Source organism: Xiphias gladius, chromosome 6 (genome assembly GCF_016859285.1).
Source record: "Xiphias gladius isolate SHS-SW01 ecotype Sanya breed wild chromosome 6, ASM1685928v1, whole genome shotgun sequence".
NCBI lineage: Eukaryota > Metazoa > Chordata > Actinopteri > Istiophoriformes > Xiphiidae > Xiphias > Xiphias gladius.
Genome location: NC_053405.1, coordinates 15,087,225 through 15,110,358, shown reverse-complemented (window position 1 = coordinate 15,110,358; position 23,134 = coordinate 15,087,225). Strand labels below are relative to the sequence as shown.

At 39.2% G+C, this 23,134-nt stretch overlaps 5 protein-coding genes across 9 annotated transcripts; 1 reads left to right on the top strand and 4 right to left on the bottom strand.

The window, feature by feature from the left end:
* Positions 1–585: 585 nt before the first annotated feature.
* LOC120790334 (deoxyribonuclease-2-alpha-like) lies at positions 586–4,205 on the bottom strand. 2 transcript variants are annotated; one of them, XM_040127730.1, is made up of 7 exons: positions 4,177–4,205; positions 3,222–3,319; positions 2,963–3,125; positions 2,798–2,879; positions 2,538–2,696; positions 2,236–2,427; positions 589–1,914 (listed from the first exon to the last, which is right to left on the bottom strand). In XM_040127730.1, exons 1-7 carry the CDS (start codon positions 4,186–4,188, stop codon positions 1,544–1,546), a joined length of 1,077 nt encoding a protein of 358 aa, XP_039983664.1. In that variant the 5' UTR covers positions 4,189–4,205; the 3' UTR covers positions 589–1,543. The 2 variants fall into 2 exon arrangements, with proteins under 2 accessions (XP_039983665.1, XP_039983664.1); XM_040127731.1 differs by lacking the exon at positions 4,177–4,205 and having other exon boundaries at positions 586–1,914; positions 3,230–3,316.
* An 850-nt stretch (positions 4,206–5,055) lies between these two features.
* dnase2b (deoxyribonuclease II beta) lies at positions 5,056–11,399 on the bottom strand. Of its 2 annotated transcripts, XM_040127727.1 has the most exons (7): positions 11,162–11,399; positions 10,757–10,931; positions 9,333–9,411; positions 8,207–8,368; positions 6,806–7,003; positions 5,687–5,994; positions 5,056–5,158 (listed from the first exon to the last, which is right to left on the bottom strand). In XM_040127727.1, exons 1-7 carry the CDS (start codon positions 11,269–11,271, stop codon positions 5,084–5,086), a joined length of 1,107 nt encoding a protein of 368 aa, XP_039983661.1. In that variant the 5' UTR covers positions 11,272–11,399; the 3' UTR covers positions 5,056–5,083. The 2 variants fall into 2 exon arrangements, with proteins under 2 accessions (XP_039983661.1, XP_039983662.1); XM_040127728.1 differs by lacking the exon at positions 5,056–5,158 and having other exon boundaries at positions 5,569–5,994.
* A 1,977-nt stretch (positions 11,400–13,376) lies between these two features.
* Positions 13,377–14,214, bottom strand: LOC120790736 (proline-rich extensin-like protein EPR1). The gene is made up of 3 exons (XM_040128558.1): positions 13,937–14,214; positions 13,795–13,864; positions 13,377–13,736 (listed from the first exon to the last, which is right to left on the bottom strand). Exons 1-3 carry the CDS (start codon positions 14,212–14,214, stop codon positions 13,377–13,379), a joined length of 708 nt encoding a protein of 235 aa, XP_039984492.1.
* Positions 14,215–15,593: 1,379 nt separating this feature from the next.
* Positions 15,594–20,330, top strand: uox (urate oxidase). 2 transcript variants are annotated; one of them, XM_040127734.1, is made up of 8 exons: positions 15,594–15,664; positions 16,363–16,575; positions 17,853–17,969; positions 18,366–18,444; positions 18,942–19,128; positions 19,314–19,437; positions 19,772–19,855; positions 19,940–20,330. In XM_040127734.1, exons 1-8 carry the CDS (start codon positions 15,632–15,634, stop codon positions 20,012–20,014), a joined length of 912 nt encoding a protein of 303 aa, XP_039983668.1. In that variant the 5' UTR covers positions 15,594–15,631; the 3' UTR covers positions 20,015–20,330. The 2 variants fall into 2 exon arrangements, with proteins under 2 accessions (XP_039983668.1, XP_039983667.1); XM_040127733.1 differs by having other exon boundaries at positions 15,604–16,575.
* A 70-nt stretch (positions 20,331–20,400) lies between these two features.
* Positions 20,401–23,083, bottom strand: samd13 (sterile alpha motif domain containing 13). 2 transcript variants are annotated; one of them, XR_005707532.1, is made up of 6 exons: positions 22,879–23,083; positions 22,369–22,488; positions 21,596–21,638; positions 21,363–21,474; positions 21,073–21,274; positions 20,401–20,508 (listed from the first exon to the last, which is right to left on the bottom strand). XR_005707532.1 is itself a non-coding variant. In XM_040127735.1 (5 exons), the coding sequence occupies exons 2-5, from the start codon at positions 22,394–22,396 to the stop codon at positions 21,131–21,133; spliced, it is 327 nt and encodes a 108-aa protein (XP_039983669.1). In that variant the 5' UTR covers positions 22,397–22,488; positions 22,879–23,083; the 3' UTR covers positions 20,690–21,130. The 2 variants fall into 2 exon arrangements, 1 of the variants encoding a protein (XP_039983669.1); XM_040127735.1 differs by lacking the exon at positions 20,401–20,508 and having other exon boundaries at positions 20,690–21,274.
* Between the last annotated feature and the right edge of the window lie 51 nt (positions 23,084–23,134).

Genomic DNA, 23,134 nt, shown 5'->3' with positions numbered 1-23,134 from the left:
CATCATCAGTCTACACTCAGTACCCCACAATGACAAAGCGAATAGAGAATTATACAATTTTTTTTTGCAATTTTATTAAAAAGGAATAACTGTTATGCTACCTGCTCTGCACCAAACAATAGACACAGTTAGAGACAAGCTGGTGAACATGGTGGAGAATTTAGCAGCTCAAGAGCAAGATATTTCCCTCAGGAATTGGTAGAGACCAAAAACAAAGCTAAAACAGAGTTTAATGTTGGTGGCCAGACAGGACTCCAAATAAATGATAATGTTGCTTCGTAACTGCTGGATGTGTGAATAAGCTACTGTTTGTGCAAGTTCAATATCAGCTTAAAAGATGATGATATGTCATTGTTGTGTCAGCAACTTCTACTGCCCCCTGTTGGCCAAAAAAATAGTTATTCAAGGTTTAAATCTCACTTTAAGACGTGCACATACAAGAAGGATTTTGTGTCATCACAACTAGTTTCGGATCCAGTCATGGTCAAATTGCATTGCAACTTGCATAAATCTGATGTAAAAGATGAAAACTTCAGCCCACAAATACTGAGAATGGACTTTTTAATAGGGTCTAGAAGGAATAACTTTTCACCCTGGGTCCCTCTAACACGTTAATCCAACCATGGAGTAGCATATTTCTAATTTTCATCTTTCTGTGCATTTTACTGCAAATAATGCAAAAGTGCGACTTTAAAAGCAGAGATCCTACTTGTAGTGCCGTTCTTTTCCATTGCAAACGGCTTGAGCACTTCCCCACTGTAGGTTAGGCTACAGCTATGGTAATTTGATTATTTAGTTCTTCTAAACTTAGGAATTAGAAATTAGAAATTACTAATGGCTAACAACTAACTCAGGCAAAACCACATTTTGTCAGACACTGAACTGATCCATGGTTATTATTCATGGGCTAAATATTTAGGCCATTATCATTCAAGAGTGTTGAGCTCAGCTTCTATCATGATGAAATAGTGCAAGAACTCTAAATCAGGAACAGACACTAAAGCTTCCTGTAGAACATTCATTCCAAGTTTCCACTGCATCTGAAAAACTATTAATGCTGACCGTCATTATTTCAGGTTTGTTCCAATATTCCTCAATGAATGTGTTAATTTGAACCTAGATAGTATCCCGGCAGGGATAAAATTTTACACATTGCAGAGAGAGTTGGAGGAACGTGGAGTTAATTGGGGCCCAGCAGCTCATTTTTACCCAGGGGTCCCCCAGACAGTTTAATTTGTCCATGGCTCAAAAAGGCTTAATTGGTTAACAAAAAAACACCAGGAGCAACAATCAATTTGTAATTTAATATTGATATAATCATTCAGTACTGTTTATTTCTTTTAATGCTTAAAATGTGATTTAAAAAATAAAAACAACGCAATCTTTTATATTCAGACTACGGAAGACAGGCGTGAACATACATACATACAAAATATGGTGTGTAAAACTTTTCAATTTCAAGTCTGCCTACGTGATATCTGGTTCCTGTCTTGTCTTTTAGTTTTTGATAGTGCAGCTTCACATTTCAGTGAGGGTTGTGCCTCTAAAGCTCCCTGTGTTGAGCATTAGAATGTGTGTGTTCACGTTTACATGGTTCATGCTTTGTGATCAATGTATAGAAAGCCTTCCCAACTGCACCATCGTTGGTGCATATAGCTCCTCCCCCTCTGCCCATCTGACTCACTTCCCTGTTCATATCAGCGATGCAGGTCCAGCCACCATCAGGTGCCACACACCACTTGGCGTGATCTACAGTGTCATTGAAGGGCTTCCCCTTCAGGATCGTTACTTCTTTCACATTGTACACACGATGAGGGATGCTGCAGTTAGAAGGCAGAGGGCGACACATCTTTCCCCAGCTCTTGACATACAGATCCTGCTTCAGCGTTTTTGCAATAAGGCCAGAATAAAGATCTACAATAGTATGGAAACAAAGCAGAACACATCACTATTAAGCATGAAAATTAAGAGTACCCTCTAAATGCACAGCCAGTGGGGACAAAATTTTAGAAATACATTTCATACATACATTTAAAAAAAAAAAAAAGCTGTAAACAAAAGAAAAAGGCAGTGATATAGAGGGCACGTAATTTTGTTTTCAGTAGACAACAGGACAGACAGCCTGTTACTGTTACAAGGAGTATGGTAAATGTCTTTCTTATTTTGGTCTGTTAAAATAAAACTTGTCAGGTTTATCATCAACCTAATGTGAAATTTTAACTCTGAAACACTTACCGTCTCCAAAACGTTTGTATTTCGCATAGCTGTGGAAATAATGTCCTGTCGTCGAAATCAGCGTCTTCTCTCTAAACCAGGGTGCCTCCTTTGGGAAGCAGCTTCGCTGTGCCACACATCGCAGCTCGTTTTGAAAGGTTCCCGGTATTTCATAGTCATATGAATAAGCATGGATGTACATGAGCTGCAATCCTGAGAATTTAGATAATTAGTAATTAATGATAATTGCGTCATCATCTCTATAGGGCAAACGACAAGATTTCAGTCAAAACAGGATGGCAATATAGCTGATGTTAACCTACCTATTTCTTTGAAATCATTATAAGAGTAAGTCACACACATAAATGTTTGAGCATTAGCGTTTCCACTTTTTGGCCAGAAGTCTCTTCTGCGATATGTTGGAAATCTTGGTGTACTGTGTGAGAGCCAAACTCCAGTTTTTCTGTCCAGCATCACGACTCCTTTAGGTAGTAAAACGGTAGAAAACAATAGAAACGGAGCTTTGTTACGTGGTGATGCTTTTGGCTTTGAAAGCAATAATGTGGAACATTGCTGCCCCCACCTTTACTGTGGCCAAATGATGGAGGAGCAACATATGGATCTGGAGGTTGATCACTAAAGAGCATGTATCCAAAGCTTTCAACCTACAACGAAACAATGAAACTCTGGTTTATGTGCTTACTGAAGCCTGCCGTGCCAGAGAGACACGAATCCTTTGATATGTTACCTTTCTGTCGTAGAAGTCAAGCAGAGGTTTCAGGGTGTTCGCCAAGGTGCCTGATTTACTGTTGATTTTCTCTCTGCTGAGTTTCCATCCATTGGTGCTCTCATCCATGTACAGATACAACAGACCGTCACCATTCACATTGGGCAATTTGTATAAAATGTACCTAATGATACAGGGATAAATATATTCTATTATGTATCCAGCTAAAACTGAGAATAGGTGAAAATAGAAACGGCAACGATTCAAAATTTCCACCAACCAGCCAACCTCGTTTCCATTGTCATCCCTGCATTTCACATCTGAATCACAGCCTTGAAAAAGGATCCCAACACTTAAGAGGAATCTTATCACTGTTCTCTGCAACAATCAAACATAATCATGAAAGTATCACAGAAAACAGGCGGCAAGCTAATTACGCCTCATTTGCATCAATAATAGTGAAAAGTTTGAGCTTTCAGCTTTGTAACACATATGCAGACGTGTGGTGTTTGTATGTGTGTTATATGGTGACTGTGAAAGCAACACCACATGATTCACTGCTTTTTTATACTAATGAATCCATTCAGTCACCCCTCGTGCATTCTGCGGTCACTCAGTCATTTAAGTTTTTCCTTTAATTTGCCATCGTCTATATGTCTGTTTTTTGTTTAAACTAATTTTGGGACTGAAATTCTTAAACCGAGAGTAAATCACTATCCCTGATGGTGGAATGGGGCCGTATTACCAACTAATTTCAAGGCTCTTCTAAGAATTTCACCTGTGATTGTAGAGGAATGTTGGTGCAAAGAGTAAGAGTTCTGCATTTCTATGAAGCCACTTCAGGGGCCCACAAGATTAAAATCATCCAGTAGCGCAACACAACCATTTCCATTTTCAAGAGTCAACATTTTAATTAAAACGGTTCCTCTGAGCAAAAAAGTATACAATCCATGCAGTGTAACAAACTATAAAAACAACTTTGAGGTTCTTTGATTTTTTTCCCCATTTTCTGATACATATGAAGCTCATCATGTAGTAGTACACTGTAGCTTTGCATACACAGTGCTCTACAAAATAGTATTAATTTCCACCTGTCTTTTAATGTAAAGGACCTGATCCTAGTTCTTATATTACAAAAGAGACACTCAACATTAAACCATACACAACCTCAACCAAGACCCTAGTCAACTATTATTATTTTTAGCATATTTAATACAGATAAACATTTTGCTTACGTATCGAGCCATCTCCTTGCAAAGCTGCTTTCATCATATCTCATTACATGAAACTGAAACCTACTTCTCTTATATTTTGTCTACTTCCTCGTTCACACGCTTCACTTCAGATCTTTCATTGTTTTCTCGCCCGTCGCCAGAGTGTTGACATGGCTATTACAAGCAGGGAGTTAACAGAGGGGTTTAATCTGCCTTTTGGCCACAGTAGGATGCAGTTTGACTAGCTGTTTTAATTAACACAGATGTGACATTGACAAGAGTGAGGTATTCTTGTCACAATTTAAGAACTAAAAACTATGCCCATATTCTTTTATTCTACATGCTCACTGAAATTACTGAAAGCATGAAGGACCTAACACAACCAACAGGACAAATCTAGACTACAAGTACCAAAAAAGAAAAGTTCAGTTGGTTGGCCTGCTGAACATGTTTGTCGTCTTTGTCTGTGCTGGTCAAACCAGTTTTATCACACACTGAATCAAAAGATTGTATCCTGGAGTAGAACATGTCAAAAAGATTTAGTTTTTTTTTTTTATACAGGAAGTTCTGTATTGCATCAGGATGCACCATATAAAAATCTCAAGATGAGGGCTGGTTTGGATTATAATGGGATTCCAGTTGCTACCAGTTCAGTTTTCCTTGTTTCAGGAAATTTCTAGAAATTTGTGTCTTTAAACTAAACAGAATACAGCCGATGTCTTTGTTAGTATTGAGAATATGACTCTGAAATAACCTTAATCCTGTGGTTTCAAGAAAATAAGAATTTAGGCTGCAATAAACAGCTAAGTGTAAAGAGCAGTATCGTACATAATGTACTCTGTGTAATAATCCACAGAGAAAACTCTACACCTACCGTGTAACAGTCCGACCCACTAGGTGACACTGTTTACCCAAAACACCAGCTGCTTCAGTTATAAGCCCAATGCATCTTCCTCGAAAGTAGAAACTGCCCAGACATGATGATGGCAAATGCAGTCACAGTCTCCAACCACATGCAAAATATAACAAAACATTTGATAGATACAGATTAGATGTTGATAGAGATTATGGCCTTGATTCATTCACAGAAGTTTCACCAAACGAATTTACTTAAGCATTTGCTTAAGGCCAAGCCTTAGGTGACATTAGGAGAAGGGCGAGTGCTGCTCTCTCACTTTCCCCACCCAGATTTATCCCAATCTCTAACCTTTGGGCCACCATTCTCTTTGATCTTTTTCAGTATTAGATGTAGTCATAAAAAGTGCAGATACAGTTTCTTATACTCAAATAAACACAGATAAGTGTTACAATGCAAGTGGATGAAGTGATAGATCTGTACACATCTATCTATCTATCTATCTATCTATATATTATATATATATATATATATATATATAGATCTAACTGGATCAACTTCCACATCTAGTCACACAAATTAAACATTTTTTTAAAGAACTAAGTCTGTGACTGATACAATCCCAATCATCCTGTCTTTTTCTCTCGTTCAACAGCCAATGTACCAGTCCACCACCTGTCTGAAAGCCTTGTAAATCAAGGGGTTGAAGGTGCAGATCAGCCCCCCGCCACGCCACAGTTGGGCCCTCTCCCTGTTCAGGTCCCCCAGGCAGGTCACCTGGTCCTCATAAGCCTGTGACACACACCACTTGGAGTGGTCGTAGTGGGACTGGAACAGGACTGATCCAGGAAGCTGAATCCTCTTGACGTTCAGGGCGTGTTTGGGCAGGGAGCAGTTGGAGGGCAGCTCGTGACCTTGCCTCCGCCAGGTCTCCACCAGCAGGTCGGCATCCAGGACCTGAGCCACCCAGCCCGTGTAGATATCTGAATGTATACCAGTGAGAGGGTTAGTTCAGTTGCATTAGGATTAATTACAAATAAAATTAAAAAAATTATGTTCAAAATAGGAAAGTAGACTTGTTTATTAAAATGTATTAGAATTGGTTTAATGTTTTAAATAATATTTGAACATTTCACATGATATACAACTAAAGAGAATTAAACATGGCAAGCTCATGAAATCTTTTGTATTTACAGTCTTTTTAGGATGTAAATCCATGAAACACAAATGCAAACTTTTTGGACAGACCTGGAAATTCATTTTTATAATTGAACATTTATCAGTTACTATCAGGTACTTAGAGGTGGGATTATGCTGTAATGAGTGTGGTGATGAATATTTTGTGAACAAACTCTGGGATGTTTTACAGTACAAATATAGCCTTCATACTGTACAAATTTTTTTCTTTTTTTTGTTTTTTTAACCTTTTCAGGATCTCTAGAAATCCTATAAATGAAACAATCTGAGAGGGAAAATTAACTGCACACAACTGTCCATAGTAATATGATAAGGGTTACAAATTGCCTCATCGATAAGTCAAAAACATGATGAGCAAAGAGTACTTTTGAAGGTCTTGGGTGGGGTGTGTTCATGCACTTGGCTGCTCTGAGATGATAGTGTGTCTAAACCTGATAATGAGTGGCTGTGGCAGACAAGCAAAATGTGCAAACAAAACAGCAGATAGATGCTTTTGTTTGCATAAAATTTCATAACGTTTTGACAAGCACCAAAGGAGCAACTAAATGTCTAAAAAGCAAAATATAAGTAACCAACAGTACACAAAGAATACTTTACCATCCACAAAGCGTTCAGATTTGACAAAACTGACAAACTTTTCCCCTCGGATTGAGAAAAGCTGCTCCACTCTCTTATCTGATGCCAGCGGCGGTTTGGAGCCCTCACACAACTGGGCCAACTGTGGCAGGTCATCCGAGAATGCAGCAGGTACAGAGCAGTTATAGAAACGCGGGTAAAGGTACACCACCTGCTTTGCTGGGGTAGTAAAGGGGAATGCATCATAAAGAAGAGGGAAATAAGAGTTACCGTGTGTTAGAAAAAACTACAGGGCGCACCACAGGCTGCCATAAAGATGGACAGTATTTCTAACAGCCAGAAAGTAAATGAAACTGATTTAAAAAATATGCTTATATCTTAACTAGTAGGGATGAACTGGATTATTGTTTTGCAGATATGCAGTATCAAGCCAATACTGACTTGAATGGATACTGGATATTCTCTGAATATGGATGTTCCTCTGTGTGAACGCAGCTAAATAAAACACTCTTTTCTTTTCTACATTCATTTTATTGTTTTGTCATGCTCTGTTGTTTATTTAAAGGTTTTATGCTTTCTAGATTTTTCCCCTTAGCAATACAGAGTTGTAGTGGCCAACTTAGAGGAACCCTCAGCAGTCAGTCTCATTGATAAAGTCAATTTCATCAACAAGACAGACTTCCATTTTCTTGTCTTTCTGTGTGGTTGATGGCTAGCACCTGGATTTCCCCTAATGTGGATGTGGTTCTTTAAAGAAATATTAAAATCTCTCTTAATTGGTAAAACTTAAAGCACACATCACGCAAAGCATCGCAATACAATACAAGAACATAAACATCAGCTGTCGAGACTCTACATCAGTCGAATCCTCTTATCAGTGCAGATACACTGTCGACAACATTGATTAGCAGCATTGGTCATAGTGTTTCTGTGTTTCTTACTGCCCTGGGAAACTCTGGAAAAATCCTCCAAAGACCCAAACCAGACATGTTTTATGACAAATAAATGCACTCTAATAACAATGAGTGTCTTTTCCCCCAAAAATATATCTTGTTAAAAAATCCTAAAATTACAAATGGTCCTTCTCCCTTATTGAAAAATCAAGAATCTATAAATTTGCTAATAGGTTTCATTTCAAATTTAACTGCTGGACACAGGATGTCTTCACTGTTGCGTGCTGGATATTTGAGTTGAGGGGACCCTTAAACCTCAAACTTAAAACATCATTGGACAAATACTTTTCAGATGTGTTTAAACTTGGAGTCATGAATTAATAGAATGCATACAAGCCACTGAAGGTCTTACAAAAGGCCAGGTCGCAGTGTAAATGTTGTCTTGTTTTCAGCAAATAGAGAATTTTGAAAGGTGAAAAGTGGGATGTGTACAGAGCAGAAATATGTCAGGCCATGAGTGTTCACTCACCTATATGGAGAAACTGTTCATACTGGTAGGTCACGCACAGAGCGGTCTGGCCATTGACTTTGCCAGAGGAGGGGTAAAGGTAGCCGCTCTCAGGGAACGAGGGGAAATGGGGAATGCTGTGCGAGAGCCAGAAACCTTGAGAGTGGTCAAAGAGCAGTACCCCTGCAGGATGCACACAAACAAGTCATTGAGTTTATTGTATGTTAACATTATTGAGGTTGTTGTCCAGTTGCCCTCTCTTCAAAAAGACTGAACCGGGTTCAGCCAAAACTAGCGAAAACTAGGCTGGATTTTTGGCTGGACAGCAACGGCAGGGACAGCCCTATAAACGCGAACGTCATGACTGACTGACTGAGTGATAAAGTTACACCATTGGTCAGCCGAATGCCATGTGACTGGGTGCTGCCGTTACACCATTGGCTGTTGCTCTTTCAAAATGAATGGTCGGAAACAGTTTCTATTATGTCTTCAGGAGGGCATTCACAGGCAGTACCGCCAACTTAGCACCTTTATCGCTACATTTACAGACTTTTCACACCCGTTTAGTGACCTTATTTCCACAAAAACACTTAGCGACAAATCTAGCAACTTTTTGACTAACCTTAGCTACTTTCCATAGAAGAGAGTTGCTATTGACTTTGCCCTGCGAGTGCGAGGCCAGGCTTTCCGTCCGCAAGCACACCTCTCTAGGTGTCTGTTTCGGTTGAGCACGCAGCAACTGCATAGACGTGAATGAGCTTCTAACTTTCTCTCTGAGGGATCATTTTACAAGTAAATACGAAATGAAATGACATGACAGTACAGCCGCCTTTAACTTATGTGTGTTGTGAATTTGTCCGATGACGTCGCAGTTAGAAAATAAGTGCTGACCAGCGGCTTGAAAAATGGCTTGGAAGTGACGGCTAGTTAACATGTAGTTAATGGGCTGTGTTTCAGTCGTTATTTTATACTTGTTCCCTTGTCTGACAACAGAAACAGAAAAATATGTAAAGGAGAACATCGGGAATTTGGCTGTATTAGATTACTGTTTGTGTGAGCATAGAGAGTAGGAGAGAAGCAAACGGATAAAGGGTGTTCCAGCCATTTACTAAGTTTTGACCTAGTCTTGTTTCATAATCCACTGTACCTTTAGTGTGTCCATATCCTTGGATGTAATCCAGGACTGGCGGAGCATCATTGTAGAGTGCGTAGACTGAGCTGTTAGACTGACGGAAAAACTTGTTTTATACATACATCAATATATGGAGTACATTTTTTGCAATGTGACTTTTCTTTTTTCTTTAACATTTCAGTTATTTTCTACATACAGTACAAATGCTATTCATTTCTTAAAGGAATAGTTCGACATTTTGGGAAATGCATTTATTCGCTTTCTTGCTGTGAGTTAGATGACAGAATCAAAGTCTCATATCTGTCCAGTAAATATACGTCTATAGCCAACAGCTGGTCAGTTTATTTTAGTGCAAAGACTGGAAGCAGGGGAAACAGCTAGCCTGGCTCTGTCTGAAGGTAAGAAAATCCTGTTACCAGTCTCTCTCTCTCTGGTTGACTTCGGGAAGTTAGTGTTCCTGGCCAAGAAATAGTCTGGTACATTCCCCGTTAAACCACAACTTATCATTTTTACACTTCAGTTTTTGTATGGGTTAGACAAATGAGATACAGTGTATTAATTAGTGAGCTTTAGAGGTGCTCGTAGGCTGATTTTATTAGCCTTGGACAGAGCCTGGCTAGCTGTCCCCCCCCCCCCATTTCCAGTATTAATGCTAAGCTACGCAAACCAACTTCTGGCTATAGCTTCATATTGACAGCAAATAAATATATTATATTATATATAGCCACACTTGGTAATATTTATATGTCCAACTATGGCTATATCTAAACTTTAAATTGTTTTCCTTTCAGTTTTTTTTCTTTATTTTAAAAATTCGGTCATATTCATTTTCCTGATGGTTTAAATATATGGTCCACAACATTAAAATAAGGAGGAATTCATTGTTAGAGGAGGCAGATGTAGAGTGATAAAATACAGATTCAACTGTAATCAGTTCAATATTAAACCGATGGACTAAGTGATTACTCAACATGGATGGTCGATCAATGAGATTTTTTTTTTTTTTATAGTTTCTGTATGTGGAGATTCTCGTCTCTACATATTTTCCCACTTTATATACAGTATACTTCATTTTGTTTTTCCTACCACTTTTGTTTATAATTATTTTTTTCCTTTTTACTTGTTTGCGGTAAAATTAACAAACATTGTAAAAATGCTAGAATCAAAAATATCATACGTAAGGCAGTGTAAATCTGCGTTATAAAAAAACAGTATATGGCATGGGGAAGGACTGTGTTATTTACTTCATCTGGCTGGGGAAGCTTGTTAATTTCCAACTTTGGTTTAGTTCCCCATAGAAAGCAAAAGAGCGTCTACACAGAAAACTGGCACCAACATAGGGCTCTGTTAAGTTTGATTAAAGCCACAAGGGTCTCTATCTTCCTATACACAGGTATCAGTGTATAAAAGGCATGTAAAGAACAGGGACATAATCTCACTTTGTAGGCCTTTCCCATGTAAAGCTGGTTCAGTGTGTTCCCTATAGCTCCTTGACTGATGTTAACCATGAATTTACTCATCTGCCAGTTCTCTTCCGAGGAGTCCAGGTACATGTAGTCCACCCCACTGCCGACCTCGCCAATCTTATACCTGGGCAGCTTGTAGATGATAAACCTGCAGCAGATGGAGAGAGAAATACACTTTTTGTATTTACAAAACTGGACATCTCTGGAATATCTAAAGAATGATTTATACATTTTTATATAAATTTCATGCCTCAATGTATCAAAAAACAGTACCAACGATATAGTTTGTTTACCTGCCAAAAGACACAGTAGTGTAACTATTGTAACCATTAAAGCTTAATTCTTGTCAGTATATTTTCACGTATAGTATCGACTCACCAATCAACAGGCTCACCAGCTTCATTTCTACAGGAAATGTCAGTACGACACACTCTCCAACCGAAAAACATGACAGCAATCTGGAAGCATAAACTGAGGTGTGTGGCCATCCTGAACGACTCCTACATCTGAAGTGAACTCGGCAGTGAACGTAATAAGGGAATCTGAAATCTGTTGTTGGGTTGTGTGCTTTGTGATAGAGTAACTTTGAAAGAAAGAGGATATCTGCCAGCACATGCAAAAGAGGAAGTCATAAGATGTGATCACATGATAGGGGAATACTGAAGGGATTGTGTGGGTTTATAGGTGCAATAATAAGTTAGATGTTTGGATGTTTTGACAGGCTCTTAGTGTGTAAGAACCTTGAGTCTATATAATGTTACTTTGCTTATCCAGTGATAGTTTTTTCGTATTTTTTCCCTGTCTATTTTGTCTTCAAGGTGTTGTACCCGTTCACACCTGGGAGTTTCTCAGTACAACCTCCGTCATCTTTTATTTGCGACGGAACTGCCGACCACAGAGCTGGAAACCATGTGGTCAAAAAAAATGATCTCACAGTGGAACTGCAGGAGAGCTGGGAAATTAAAGACTTTCATCTGACTTTGTATTCTATTTGTACGTTGTCATTGATTGGGGTGATGAATTAAATGATAGGCATATTTTAGAAGTTGAGATTAAATTTAAGTAAGTCACTAACACTTGAATTTTACAGTTACCTTTTTGTAATCTTTGTTTTCAAGTTTAGTTTCAAAATGGGAAACAAGTCCAATATTCAGTGGTGAAGAAGTAAAACATGACAGTAAAACAGTTCAATTGTAAAGTCCTGACATAGAGAAACACAGCATGAGAAAGTAAACATTATAAAACATGTAAATGTGAGAGAATTTATTCAAGTTTCTGTGGATGATTAAATTTAACCTAAGAGAAAAACCCCTTCCTTTTGCAATTGCTTGTTCTAACTTTTATTTAAAGAAAAAGTTGAAATAATCAGGGCATACAGTCACTTCCTCTAAACATCATTAGAAGTAAAAGTCCTGCATTCAAAATCCTACTTCAGTAAAAATACATAAGCATTATCAGCAAAATTTACTTCAAGTATTAAAATTAGAAGTACTTACTGTGCAGTTAAATGACCCCCGTGACTGGTATATTATGACATTATTTCGGTGACATTATGAGATTGTTAATATTGATGTATCAATGTGTAACCAGCATTTTACTGTTGTAGTTGCTTGAGCAGCTTTTAAGTTATATGCAGCTAGGTATTTCAGTCCAGTTGCTTTTGACGTACGGTTCAGGCCCCTCAAAAAGATCAGAGATAAATCTGAGGGGTCATGAAAGGATTGATGGGGTAGAAAAGAAGAAAAAACAAAGTTCTGCTACATAAGTTTTGAATCAAGTTTTGGAATTTTCTCATATATTACCTCAGTAATATTTTACCTCTTTGGGCCTCGAACAGTTGAATGCAAACACACACGAAGGCAAGTAGAAGCAGTGAAGAATTTAACAGTAAGTTAACTACGCTTACAGTCAGTCGAGTGAACGAGATGGCCAACAGGAATCCAGGAACACGGCAAACAGGAAAAATAAACATGAGAAAAACTAAAGAACTAAACCAGGAACAAAACAGATAATCCCACGCAGGTAGTAAGTCAGATAAGAAACTAAACAGCACAAGAAGAACCCGAGGGACCATACGCAGATGAACTGACAAGGAGTGAAGGGAACACAGAGACTTACATATGCAGGGGAGGTAAGGGTAATTGGGAGCAGGTGAAACACATCAGGGCCGTGGCCGACAATCACAGAAATGGGAAAAAAACAAAGACAGGAAGTAAAACAAAGAACTGACACAAAATGGAGTAATTTCAATGTAGAACAGGAAATAAAGAGAGGTCAGAGACTCACACAGAGGGCAGATTGTGACAGTACGAGGGCGGAGACGAAGGCGGGGCGAAGGCAGGACCACTCTGTCAGGTGGCAATGAAGGCAAGATCCCTCTAGAGAACAGTGGCGAAGGCGGGATCTCCTTGGATCCCAAGGAAGGAGGCGATGGCGAAGGTGGGATCTCCCCTAGCCGAGGAAGAGGCCTAGAGAGAAACCCCGACTGAGAACTCGGAGGCTGGTTCCTCAGGCAGGACTGCTCTGGAGAATGGCGAAGAGACTGGGGGTCTGGTGAGATAGCCAGTACCAGAACATTCAGTTGCAGGTCGAGTTAGGGTGCAGGACAGGATGCAGGCGGCTGGAGATCAGGAGCAGGCTTGGCGTTGGCTGGGAACACAGGCGTAGGAGCAAACCGGGCTTCAGCAGGGATGACTGACACAGGGGTAGATGTCATCCAGGCTGTCGACTGGAAACCTGGAGCAGGCTTGATGTCAACTGGGAAGGGCTTCTCGTGAAAATACAGGATGTCAGCTGGGAGGGCCGACTCAGGAACTGGCGGGGCGTAAGCCGGGACCCCTGATGCAGGAACAGATGAGACATCGGCAGGGATGGCTGGCTCAGGAACTGACTCGGGGTCCAGCTGGGTGTCAATCGTGGCACTTGGCAGCTGAAGGTCTGTGATGCTGGGCAGCTTGGAGGATTGACATCTCCGTGACCTGTGCTTCCTTCTATGGGGCTCCGAACCTTACATGTCTTGGGGCAATAGCCAGATGAATCTCGAAGAAAGGTGACTGCTCAGGGTCAGGATCAGACAGGAAGCTGGTTCACAAGGGAGCAGGAACAGGGAGATGGCTAACTGACTAAGCAAAAGAAGACCGCAGGCTCATGTACCCGAGCTGAATCGGCTGTAGAGTAGGCTGAAAGCTAGCATGCTGGAGGCTGGCCGACTGGGGTGCTGGCTGGAGGCTAGCAGGCCGGAAAGTAAGCCGTCTGGGAGGCAGGATGGAAGCTAGCAGGCTGGAACCTAGCCAACTAGGAGTTAGGCTGGAGACTAGTTGACTGGGGGGCTGGGTGGTGGCTAACAGAGTAGAGGCCAGCGTGCTGGAGGTTAGTTGGCTGGGGACTAGCAGGCCTGATGCTAGCTGATTGAGAAGCTGGCTGGGAGGCATGAGACATGAGTGGACAGGTGATTGAGGTGACTGGCTCAGGATGAACAGGACACACAGCAGGGTTGGAGTGGAATGTCCACCAGAAAAAGGCTGTCTGCTTGGCTAATTTTGGATCATGCCTCCACAGAACAGTGGAACACTCCACAGAACACTTAATGAAGACAAAGTCCCCGTAAAGAAAACTGTCCTTGGACACGTCAAAATCCTCCCAGGTAAATGACAGGCTACAAAGGAGTTGGTCTCCTGGGTCCACATTTTGGTCAGTTCGTACTGTCACTTTTGGGAACAGGTGAAACAAAGCAGGACAGGGCAGACAATCATAGAAGCGAAAAAAAACAAAACAAAGACGAGGAAGTAAAACAACCAACCGACACATAAGGGTGTAATTTCAATGTAAAATAGGAAATAAAGAGAATTCAAAGAGTCACACAAAGGGCAGATGATGAAAAACAGTTCCCAATTAATTGTAGTGTAGTAGAAGTATAAAGTAGCAGAAAATGAAAGTACCTTAAAATTGTACTTAAGTACAGTGCTTGAGTAAATGTATTTAGTTACTTTCCACCGCCAACCTTTATTCACAAGGGAATATTGTTTTTAGAGATAGTGAATTAAAATGTGAAATAAACAACTGAATTGGGAGTGATATTTATCACTTTTGGTACCCACGTGTGACACACATCTGTATAAACTGTATCGGCGGACTGTCCTCTTGACTATTATTAATTCAGTAAAATGTATTGGCTGGAACAATACATTTTCACATTTTCAGATATGATGGCACCAAAATAGACTGTCAAGCAAGTATACAACATACATCCATTGCTTTTTCACAAACTGGAAACACCAAACTTGCTCTGATTAAAGCCTCACAACTTATCTGTGGAACATTAGCAAATGATCTTTAATAAAGCCATTAGTGAATATTTATCAAGTCTTTATAAAGGGGGCATTATTAGAATTGTGGTATTAGCATTATGTGTGCTTCTGAATAGACCTTTGGATCTCACATTATTTCAGAATTTAGACGTGCACACACTTATGAGGTGCAGAATATTCATGTCTGTGCAGGGTGTCTCAGCTATTTCATCTCAAAATGTAACCAGACTGACTGGAGCTATGAGAAAGCGAAGAGTGGAGATAAAACTCCACTGTGATAAAACACCAGGCGGATCGGAATAAAACACAACAAAAAGATCTGTATTTAAAAAATGTAGTTTGGGTTTTCTATGTGATAAAGCAAGACAAAATATTTGTCTGTGAGTGCAAACACACATTTAAACTTTACCTAACAAAACTTCCTATCGCCCGAGTTCAAAGGTAGCACCACCCTCTCTACAAAAGCCCCCTCCATCAGTACAGATACCCTTTCGCTGGACATGGGACAGAGACTGACACCAGAAAGACAATAGGTAAAGGAATGGAAGACACCATGGCAACTGTTCTAAATCAGGTAACAGTCATTATGTTTTACACAGGAATATTTTTTCTTAAACGACTGAACATGATCAACTTTTTGTGATTATTGGAGGCTACCTTAAATGATTCAGCACTAGATTCTGCCTCATTTTTGGGGTCAACGACCACAGGACCAAACCATGATCTGCAGATGCTAGAATTGTGAACCACTAATGCTAAAATAATTCTGTCAATACAGCTTTAGTTTTACATGTCTTACTCCTCACACAGTGGATATTAAATTATCATGTTAAGACTGCATTTACTGATCCTCTTTGAGAAAGTATATGCACATAATAATGCACAGTATACATGTGCATTATTTTCATTTCTCCTTTATAGAAGCATATTGATGAATTCACGTGTTGTATATTTTATTTTTGATATTATAGTACTATCTTAAGACCAGTTTTAGTAGTAATTCACAGAGATGAATTAATGTTGGAATGTGGAAAGTAAGTCGTGCAAAAAAAATTCGAGGGAACAGTTCCTCATTAAATGAAATACTACAAAATACTATACAAAAAGCACACAGATAACACAGATTACCAAACTTCAGAGGAAAGAAGAGGAAGACAATCAAGTAATACAGATACAGCAATTAAAGTAAATCTTTAGTTTAGAATATCAGAAAAATGGGTACTCATGGCACAAAAAGACCTGTTACCAGTAATCTGTCCCTTATGTGCGCAGAATGTGGAGTTTGTGCAAACAGGCTATGGCAAGAACGCCGTGAAGGTGCTTGTTATCAACAGAAAGGGGAGCCACCACTCCATCATCGAGCTAAAGGCTGACGTGGAGCTTACGCTCAAATCACGCAAGGATTATCTAACTGGCGACAACTCAGACATCATCCCCACTGACACCATCAAGAACACCGTCCATGCTCTGGCCAAGCACAAGGGGGTAGGTCACCCACCAGCAGCTTGTAACCTCAAGCAGGGCAGAAGATACACATTACACACCCTATATGGTGTGAATAAGGGCAACACATCAAATTCCCTCTCATCACAACACTTATGTTATTCCATAGACAACAATTACTATCCACAGAAAAATAATGAAGAATTTCAATTAGGTCCCAGGATTCATGGTAAGGCATAAGGAGAAAACTCGACTCTGCAAGTCATCGAGATTTACAAATTAAAATTTCCAAAAGTACATATAATATTTAAATCTGAGAAGATGAAAAAAATCTTAACAGGATTATGCTCATTAAGTATGGCTGAAATTAGATAATGTAATATTTAATATGTCATAAAGAGCCCTAGCACAGCCAATGTAGAGAGGCTGAAACTGGTATTATATAGTCATATTTTCAAACAGGAGTGTTTTGAACAAACTTTTTTTTCTTTTCTTTTTTTTTTACTAGGGAAGTATATAAACCAATGAGAAGGACATTACAGTAGTGAAGTCTGCAAATTATGAAATTTCAGAGTCCGTCAATGCTATGAAATGGCTTAATTCTTGCTATGGGACATTACAGAGGTGAAAAAGGGCAAATTTGATGGTGTTAGCAATTTTGGTTGAAAGGTATCATGTTATTGTAGACAAAAATTAAAATGAACTAAAACATCATTGAGGAGTGAAATTTGTTTCACAGGGCCTAAATATAAATATAAATATAAAAATATATAGAATCAAGTTCTTTGACATCCAACTTTAGATAACTAGGAGCAGCTACACAGACGTCTGAGGTCAAGAGAGATTCCACAAGACTGATGGCAATGCACAGTGCTTGTGCTTCTACTTACTGTTAACTTACTAGATACTGAATAAATTGTACTCTGAATTTTAAAAGTTAAAGAAAGTACAGAGATATTACATTTAATGTCACGATCCCAAAACAGTTAATAGAGCGCTAGTACAGGGAAATAGAAAAAACAGCTTTATCATTCACTTGACAGGGAGACTCCTAACAGGGCAATTCTTTTACCTCACTAAACTTTCGCAAGAGACCCCTGTTTACCCACAGCTCAAACACACACTGATGACATAACATCAAAGGTAAACATAACCTGTTAAAATTTTGTCCAGTTAGGATTTCCGCTCAAATTTCCCCTACTTTGTGTTCCCATTCATCTTAGATAACACTGCTTCTCATATTACTGAGACTTTTTTTTTTTAGATTGTTTTACTTGCAGCCTGTCACTCTTCTTTTTATGTGATACGCATCTGTTCAGGTAAAGACCATCGAGCAGTTTTCCCTGGATATCTGTAATCATTTCCTGACCTCTTTCAACCATGTGTTGAGGGCCAAAGTTTACATGGAGGAGGCCCCCTGGAGAAGGTTGGAGAAGGTAAATTACAGGATTCAGTGATCAGTCCTGAACAAAACACAAGAGTGTGCCTTTCTGATGGAAAACAAATTACTTGTAATCTTGTAAGTATAGTATCTTTTATTTCAAACCATTTAAAGAGTAACTTGAGCATCCCTGAAAATCTTGTTTTTGCTGACCTTCAGTGGATTAACTTCTCACCTTGCTGCACTGATGTACAGGTGTACTCCAACACCCTGTGACATCACCGTTGGGTGTAGTTACAGGCGCAACAGGGCACACTTTTGACCACACTCATCCGCGATGCGCCTCATCAGTAGTTGAAATATCCACCATCCAACTTGAATTTTATTCCGGTTGTCATAAATGAGTGTGAAATTGTGATGGACTGACATGCCGATTTTTTTTCTCTCTCAGAATGGGGAGGAGCATGCTCATGCATTTATCTTCAGCCCAGAGGCTTATCGCTTCTGCGATGTTGAACAGAATCTCAATGGTAAGCACAGCCAACACATTGACATACACACACACACACACACACACACAGGCAGTATTTGAATTGAATATTTTTAAAAACATAATTCAATTTATATATATATATATATATATATATAAATTTTTTTTTTTTTCCCCTGAGATGACTTAAAAATCTACCCTAGCTCAGTAGATAGTATACATGTGAATAGTGATGTGAGGATGCTGTGTGTGGTGTGATCTACAGTATGTCCAGTTTGAAGTCTTGAAGCTTGTTGATTAAATCCTTTAATGTGCGCTGCAAAGGAAAGGAGATAAAACTATGGCTAAACGCTTGTCAATGCTGCATGTCAGTGATGCTGCTGATTATAGTCTTGTGATGAGCTCCATTTTGTATTTTAATGAGTCCAGTGGTAAGTCTGGCTGTCATGTGTCCCTCCTGTGCTACTTTACAAACTGTCAGAAAGCTTAATAATGTTTCTTATTATTCCATACCCACTGCTTCTGTGTCACACACAGGCATCCCAGTGGTTCACAGTGGGGTGAAGAGCATGAAGGTGCTGAAAACTACCCAGTCTGGTTTTGAGGGTTTCTTACGAGACCGCTTCACTACTCTGCAAGAGACCAAAGACAGGTGTTTCTGCACCTCTGTCTACGCTAGGTGGTGCTACAACCAGGTTCAGGATGTCGACTATGACGTTGCATGGTAATTATCTGTTCAAGACTTGCATTCACTAAACGTGGTAGTTGGAGGTATCAATGATGGAGTCTTTATCTGCCAAAGAGGAGGAAAAACACAAAACAGAAGAAAATCTCTCCTGTGTCAAATGAATGAGATGTGCATCAGGAATCTTGAAACATCTAATGATCATCACATCACCACCCTTGTAGGAGGTGCGTGAAGGAGACAATTATTGAGAAGTTTGCGGGCCCCTACAATTGTGGAGAATTCTCACCTTCTGTGCAGAAGACCCTTTATGAGACACAGGTTCTGGTCCTGGCCAGAGTTCCTGAGGTAGGCCCATATTTAGATCATGTGATCAATACACTCACTATCACTTCGCAACCATTTGTGGTTACATAAGCTATTTTAGCAGTCCGTGAGTTTAAATCTGTGTCACTGGTTCTGAAATGTACATAAAAACTAACATTTACCTATTGAAAAAAGAGAAAAACATTAACATTATTGCATGGAATAATCTTGTCATCTGTACTTTTCTCTACATTCATACTTGAGCACACACAAACACATTATTACAAATATTTTAAGTTCAATACTACGCCACATACAGTATATAACAGGTTTATTCGGAAAACTCAGGCTGTGAAGTAAGAATTCTGTCTTTCAGGTGGATGAAATAGAGATCGTCATGCCCAACCAGCATTACTTCACAGTAAACATGGCAAAAATGGGCATTGACAACCAAGATGAGGTGAGTTTTGATTTCAATGAATCTGTCAAGTTGCTTACTCATGGGATTATTGGATATATTATTCTATTCTTTTTCCCCTCACAGGTACTTCTTCCCCTGGATAACCCCTCAGGGAACATTGCAGGGATAGTGCGCAGGAAACAGCAAGCAAAGCTGTGAAGACACCGACACAAATCCAGAAAAAGCTGCTGCTGTGATCAACATATTAACCTTTACACATTAAGTCATACTCAAGTTCGGAAAACAAAAATTACCTTGATATGACCCAAATATTTTTGTCATAATTACAACTACAACTCAAGATTTCCTAAACATGATTAAATAATTTGACCATGTAATGTGAATGTTAGTAAATTAAATTAAATAAAAGAAAACCAGAATCAATAAACTTATAAACTAATATTGTTCTTTGGTGAGAAAAGAGCACCATTTATTGAAAATCTTTGATTCGGATATTCAAACTCCAGTGTTATGTTGCACATATACATTGGTCATACACACTTCAATACAGTTGTCTGTGCGACAATGCTGAAAGCACCACAGTTAGGAACATAAAAAGAATATATACAGATAAATATTTTCATATGAGGAGCCTCAAGCCTGGATAATGTAGGTGTGCAGGAACAAAGAGGCTTTTGGTTGGCTCCTGGTGTCTGGGAAAACAAAATGCTTCATTGTTACATGCTAGGGACGACTCATAGACTCAGCTGCACCGTTTAGAGCATAAAAAATGATTTTAGGGCAAAATGGGATGCACCAGAATAGTTTTCTCCATGTATCAATCTGTTCAGGTACGACAGAACATACACAGTTTTTAACTATATATCATCTTATATACAAATACTTTAAAAAAAAACAACAAACCAATTTAGGTTAATTCACTTTGCGCACACGCACACACACACACACACACACACACACACACACGCACAAACACACACGCACAAACACACACGCACAAACACACACAAAAAAAAACCATACCTGCAGAGTACCGCCCCTAATTTCCTTCTTTTAAATAAAACACACACACATGAAAAAATAAAATAAAATACATATCTCAAGCAGCAGAAATAAGAATGGCTGAAAGGGTAAACAGCTGAGTGGACTCCATGTGCAACCCATTTTTGGGGTCCATTTTTATAAAAACATACAGCATTCAAATCCTGTTAAGGTGCCACTGTGGCCAGAGGAGTCTTTGTGAAGCTGCAGCTAACCTGGGGTCTCCTGACACGATGATTGTCACTGAGGTGGGTGTTGGGATGGCCCGCGATGCTACGAGGCGTTGCTCTTCAGGTGTTGAGTCTGCAGCGGCTTCACGTGATACTCATAGATCTTCAGCGCAGGGCCAAGCTTTATCGACAGCCCCGTCAGCACGTCGTTACGTGTCATCAGGAGCAGGGACTTACCATCGATTTCCTTTCAGGTGGACAGAGAAATATTTGATGGACATCCTAGGTTGTTTTCATCAGGTGACAGGAATTTTGAGCAGGAAGAGCACACCAACCTGATCTTGGAAAGCCGTGGCTTGCTCCTCGAACCCTGTTGCTTTGAAGTAATTGACGACATCGGCGACCCCCCAGTTGGCAGGGTCCGGCATCTGACCGTTCTCCACTGGGCTGTGGGGTCACAGTGAATGGATTCAACTTGATGTGCATGCACACTGAAATGTAACAGCAAATTAACACTTTCTTTCAAAGCTTTCAATAAACAATGTTCTACACTAGTTGGAGATAATACCTCTTGGTGTCAACAGAGCCATTTGCCTTGTCTTCCATGCCGGCTGTAGAAATAAATAAATACATTTAAAAAAAGATAAATTATTACCATAAAAATCTTAAAATCAAATCAGTAGAGCTGAAATAATTATTCAGTTGATTAATCAGTTAGAAATGTATCAAAAATTCTGATAATCAGTGGATGGAAGATTATTTTCATTAGCGAATACTACTGATGAATTTTTTGGTTAATTACGCGGCCACTGGTCCAAAAATATTCAGTTTTAGTTCTATGAAAGACGACCGAGGAAACCTTCAAATACTGACATTTGAGAGGCTGGAAACCTTTAAATTTAGGCATTTTTGCTCAAAAAATGAATTCAATGATTAACTGATTATCAAAATATATGTCGATTAACTCTCTCGATCAGCTCATCGTTTCATCTCTGATTTTGTACAGATTTCCCTGGCATTCAGCTTGACATAGTTAGTATCTTTAAAAAAACGTCTGCATCTTTTACATGACATTTTCATCCTGTACAAGTTACGTAGGGTTAAACAGTGTTTGGCCCCAAAAGTAACCCCCGATGAAGCCACCAAAGCGTCCGACAGGGCATGGAAGCAACCAAAAAAAAAAATTGTCTGATTATAAGCTGTTTGACAATAGGACATGTGGTTAATTTCAAACCGAAACCAAGATTTGACTACTAGTGAGAAAAAAGCGAGCGTTTTCACTCATGCAGTTTCAAGTGTAGGCTCTAATTTAGCCACCATTTACAACATAAAGACTCTTACGATCTGTAATGTTGCAGTAATTTTTCATCAGATGTCTTGTCTCGGAGAACTTAGTGTGTTGGCAGTTCAAACACCATCATTGTTTCTCTCTGGTAGTCTCTCATTCGCTTGATGTCTCCACTGGGAAAACAGTAACACAGTACGACTGTTATAACAGTTTTTTTTTTTGTTTTTTTTTAAATCGGAGGAAAGAAAACATAGCTACAGAGCAAAACAAAACTGCTGATCTATCGGTAACAGACAGCGGGGAGAGCTGCATCTTGTGAAAATGACGACCTAAAACTCACGTTAGCTGGATTAAAAATAGCAGATTAACGCTACATAGAACATGAAATTGCCTCAAATGCCACATACATAAATAAAATGAAAACGAACAATTAAATACAACAAAATATAGAAATAGTTCTACGCTAAATGACGAAAGCTAATATTTTATCGCTGCCTCTTCATATTTCGTATTAAGCTAACAGAGATAGTTAGCTGGGTTTGCTAATACAAAATTTAAGTTACCTTATTTTAGATGATTCTTGCTTGACAACAACAGTTCGTCCAAAGTGTACACGTCGTTTAGATAACAAAATGTTTTTAAATCATTGGGATATTTTACAAAGTCATAAACTGTGATATTAATTTGATAAAATCAAGGTTTAAATTAAGTAATGCCAACTAGCCCCTCTTCATCGATTTAGCCTCTTTCGCCCACATGACAGCAGAGAATCATGGGAAATGTAGTTTTGGCCGTTTCAACGCCTGCTTTTCTAGTTCA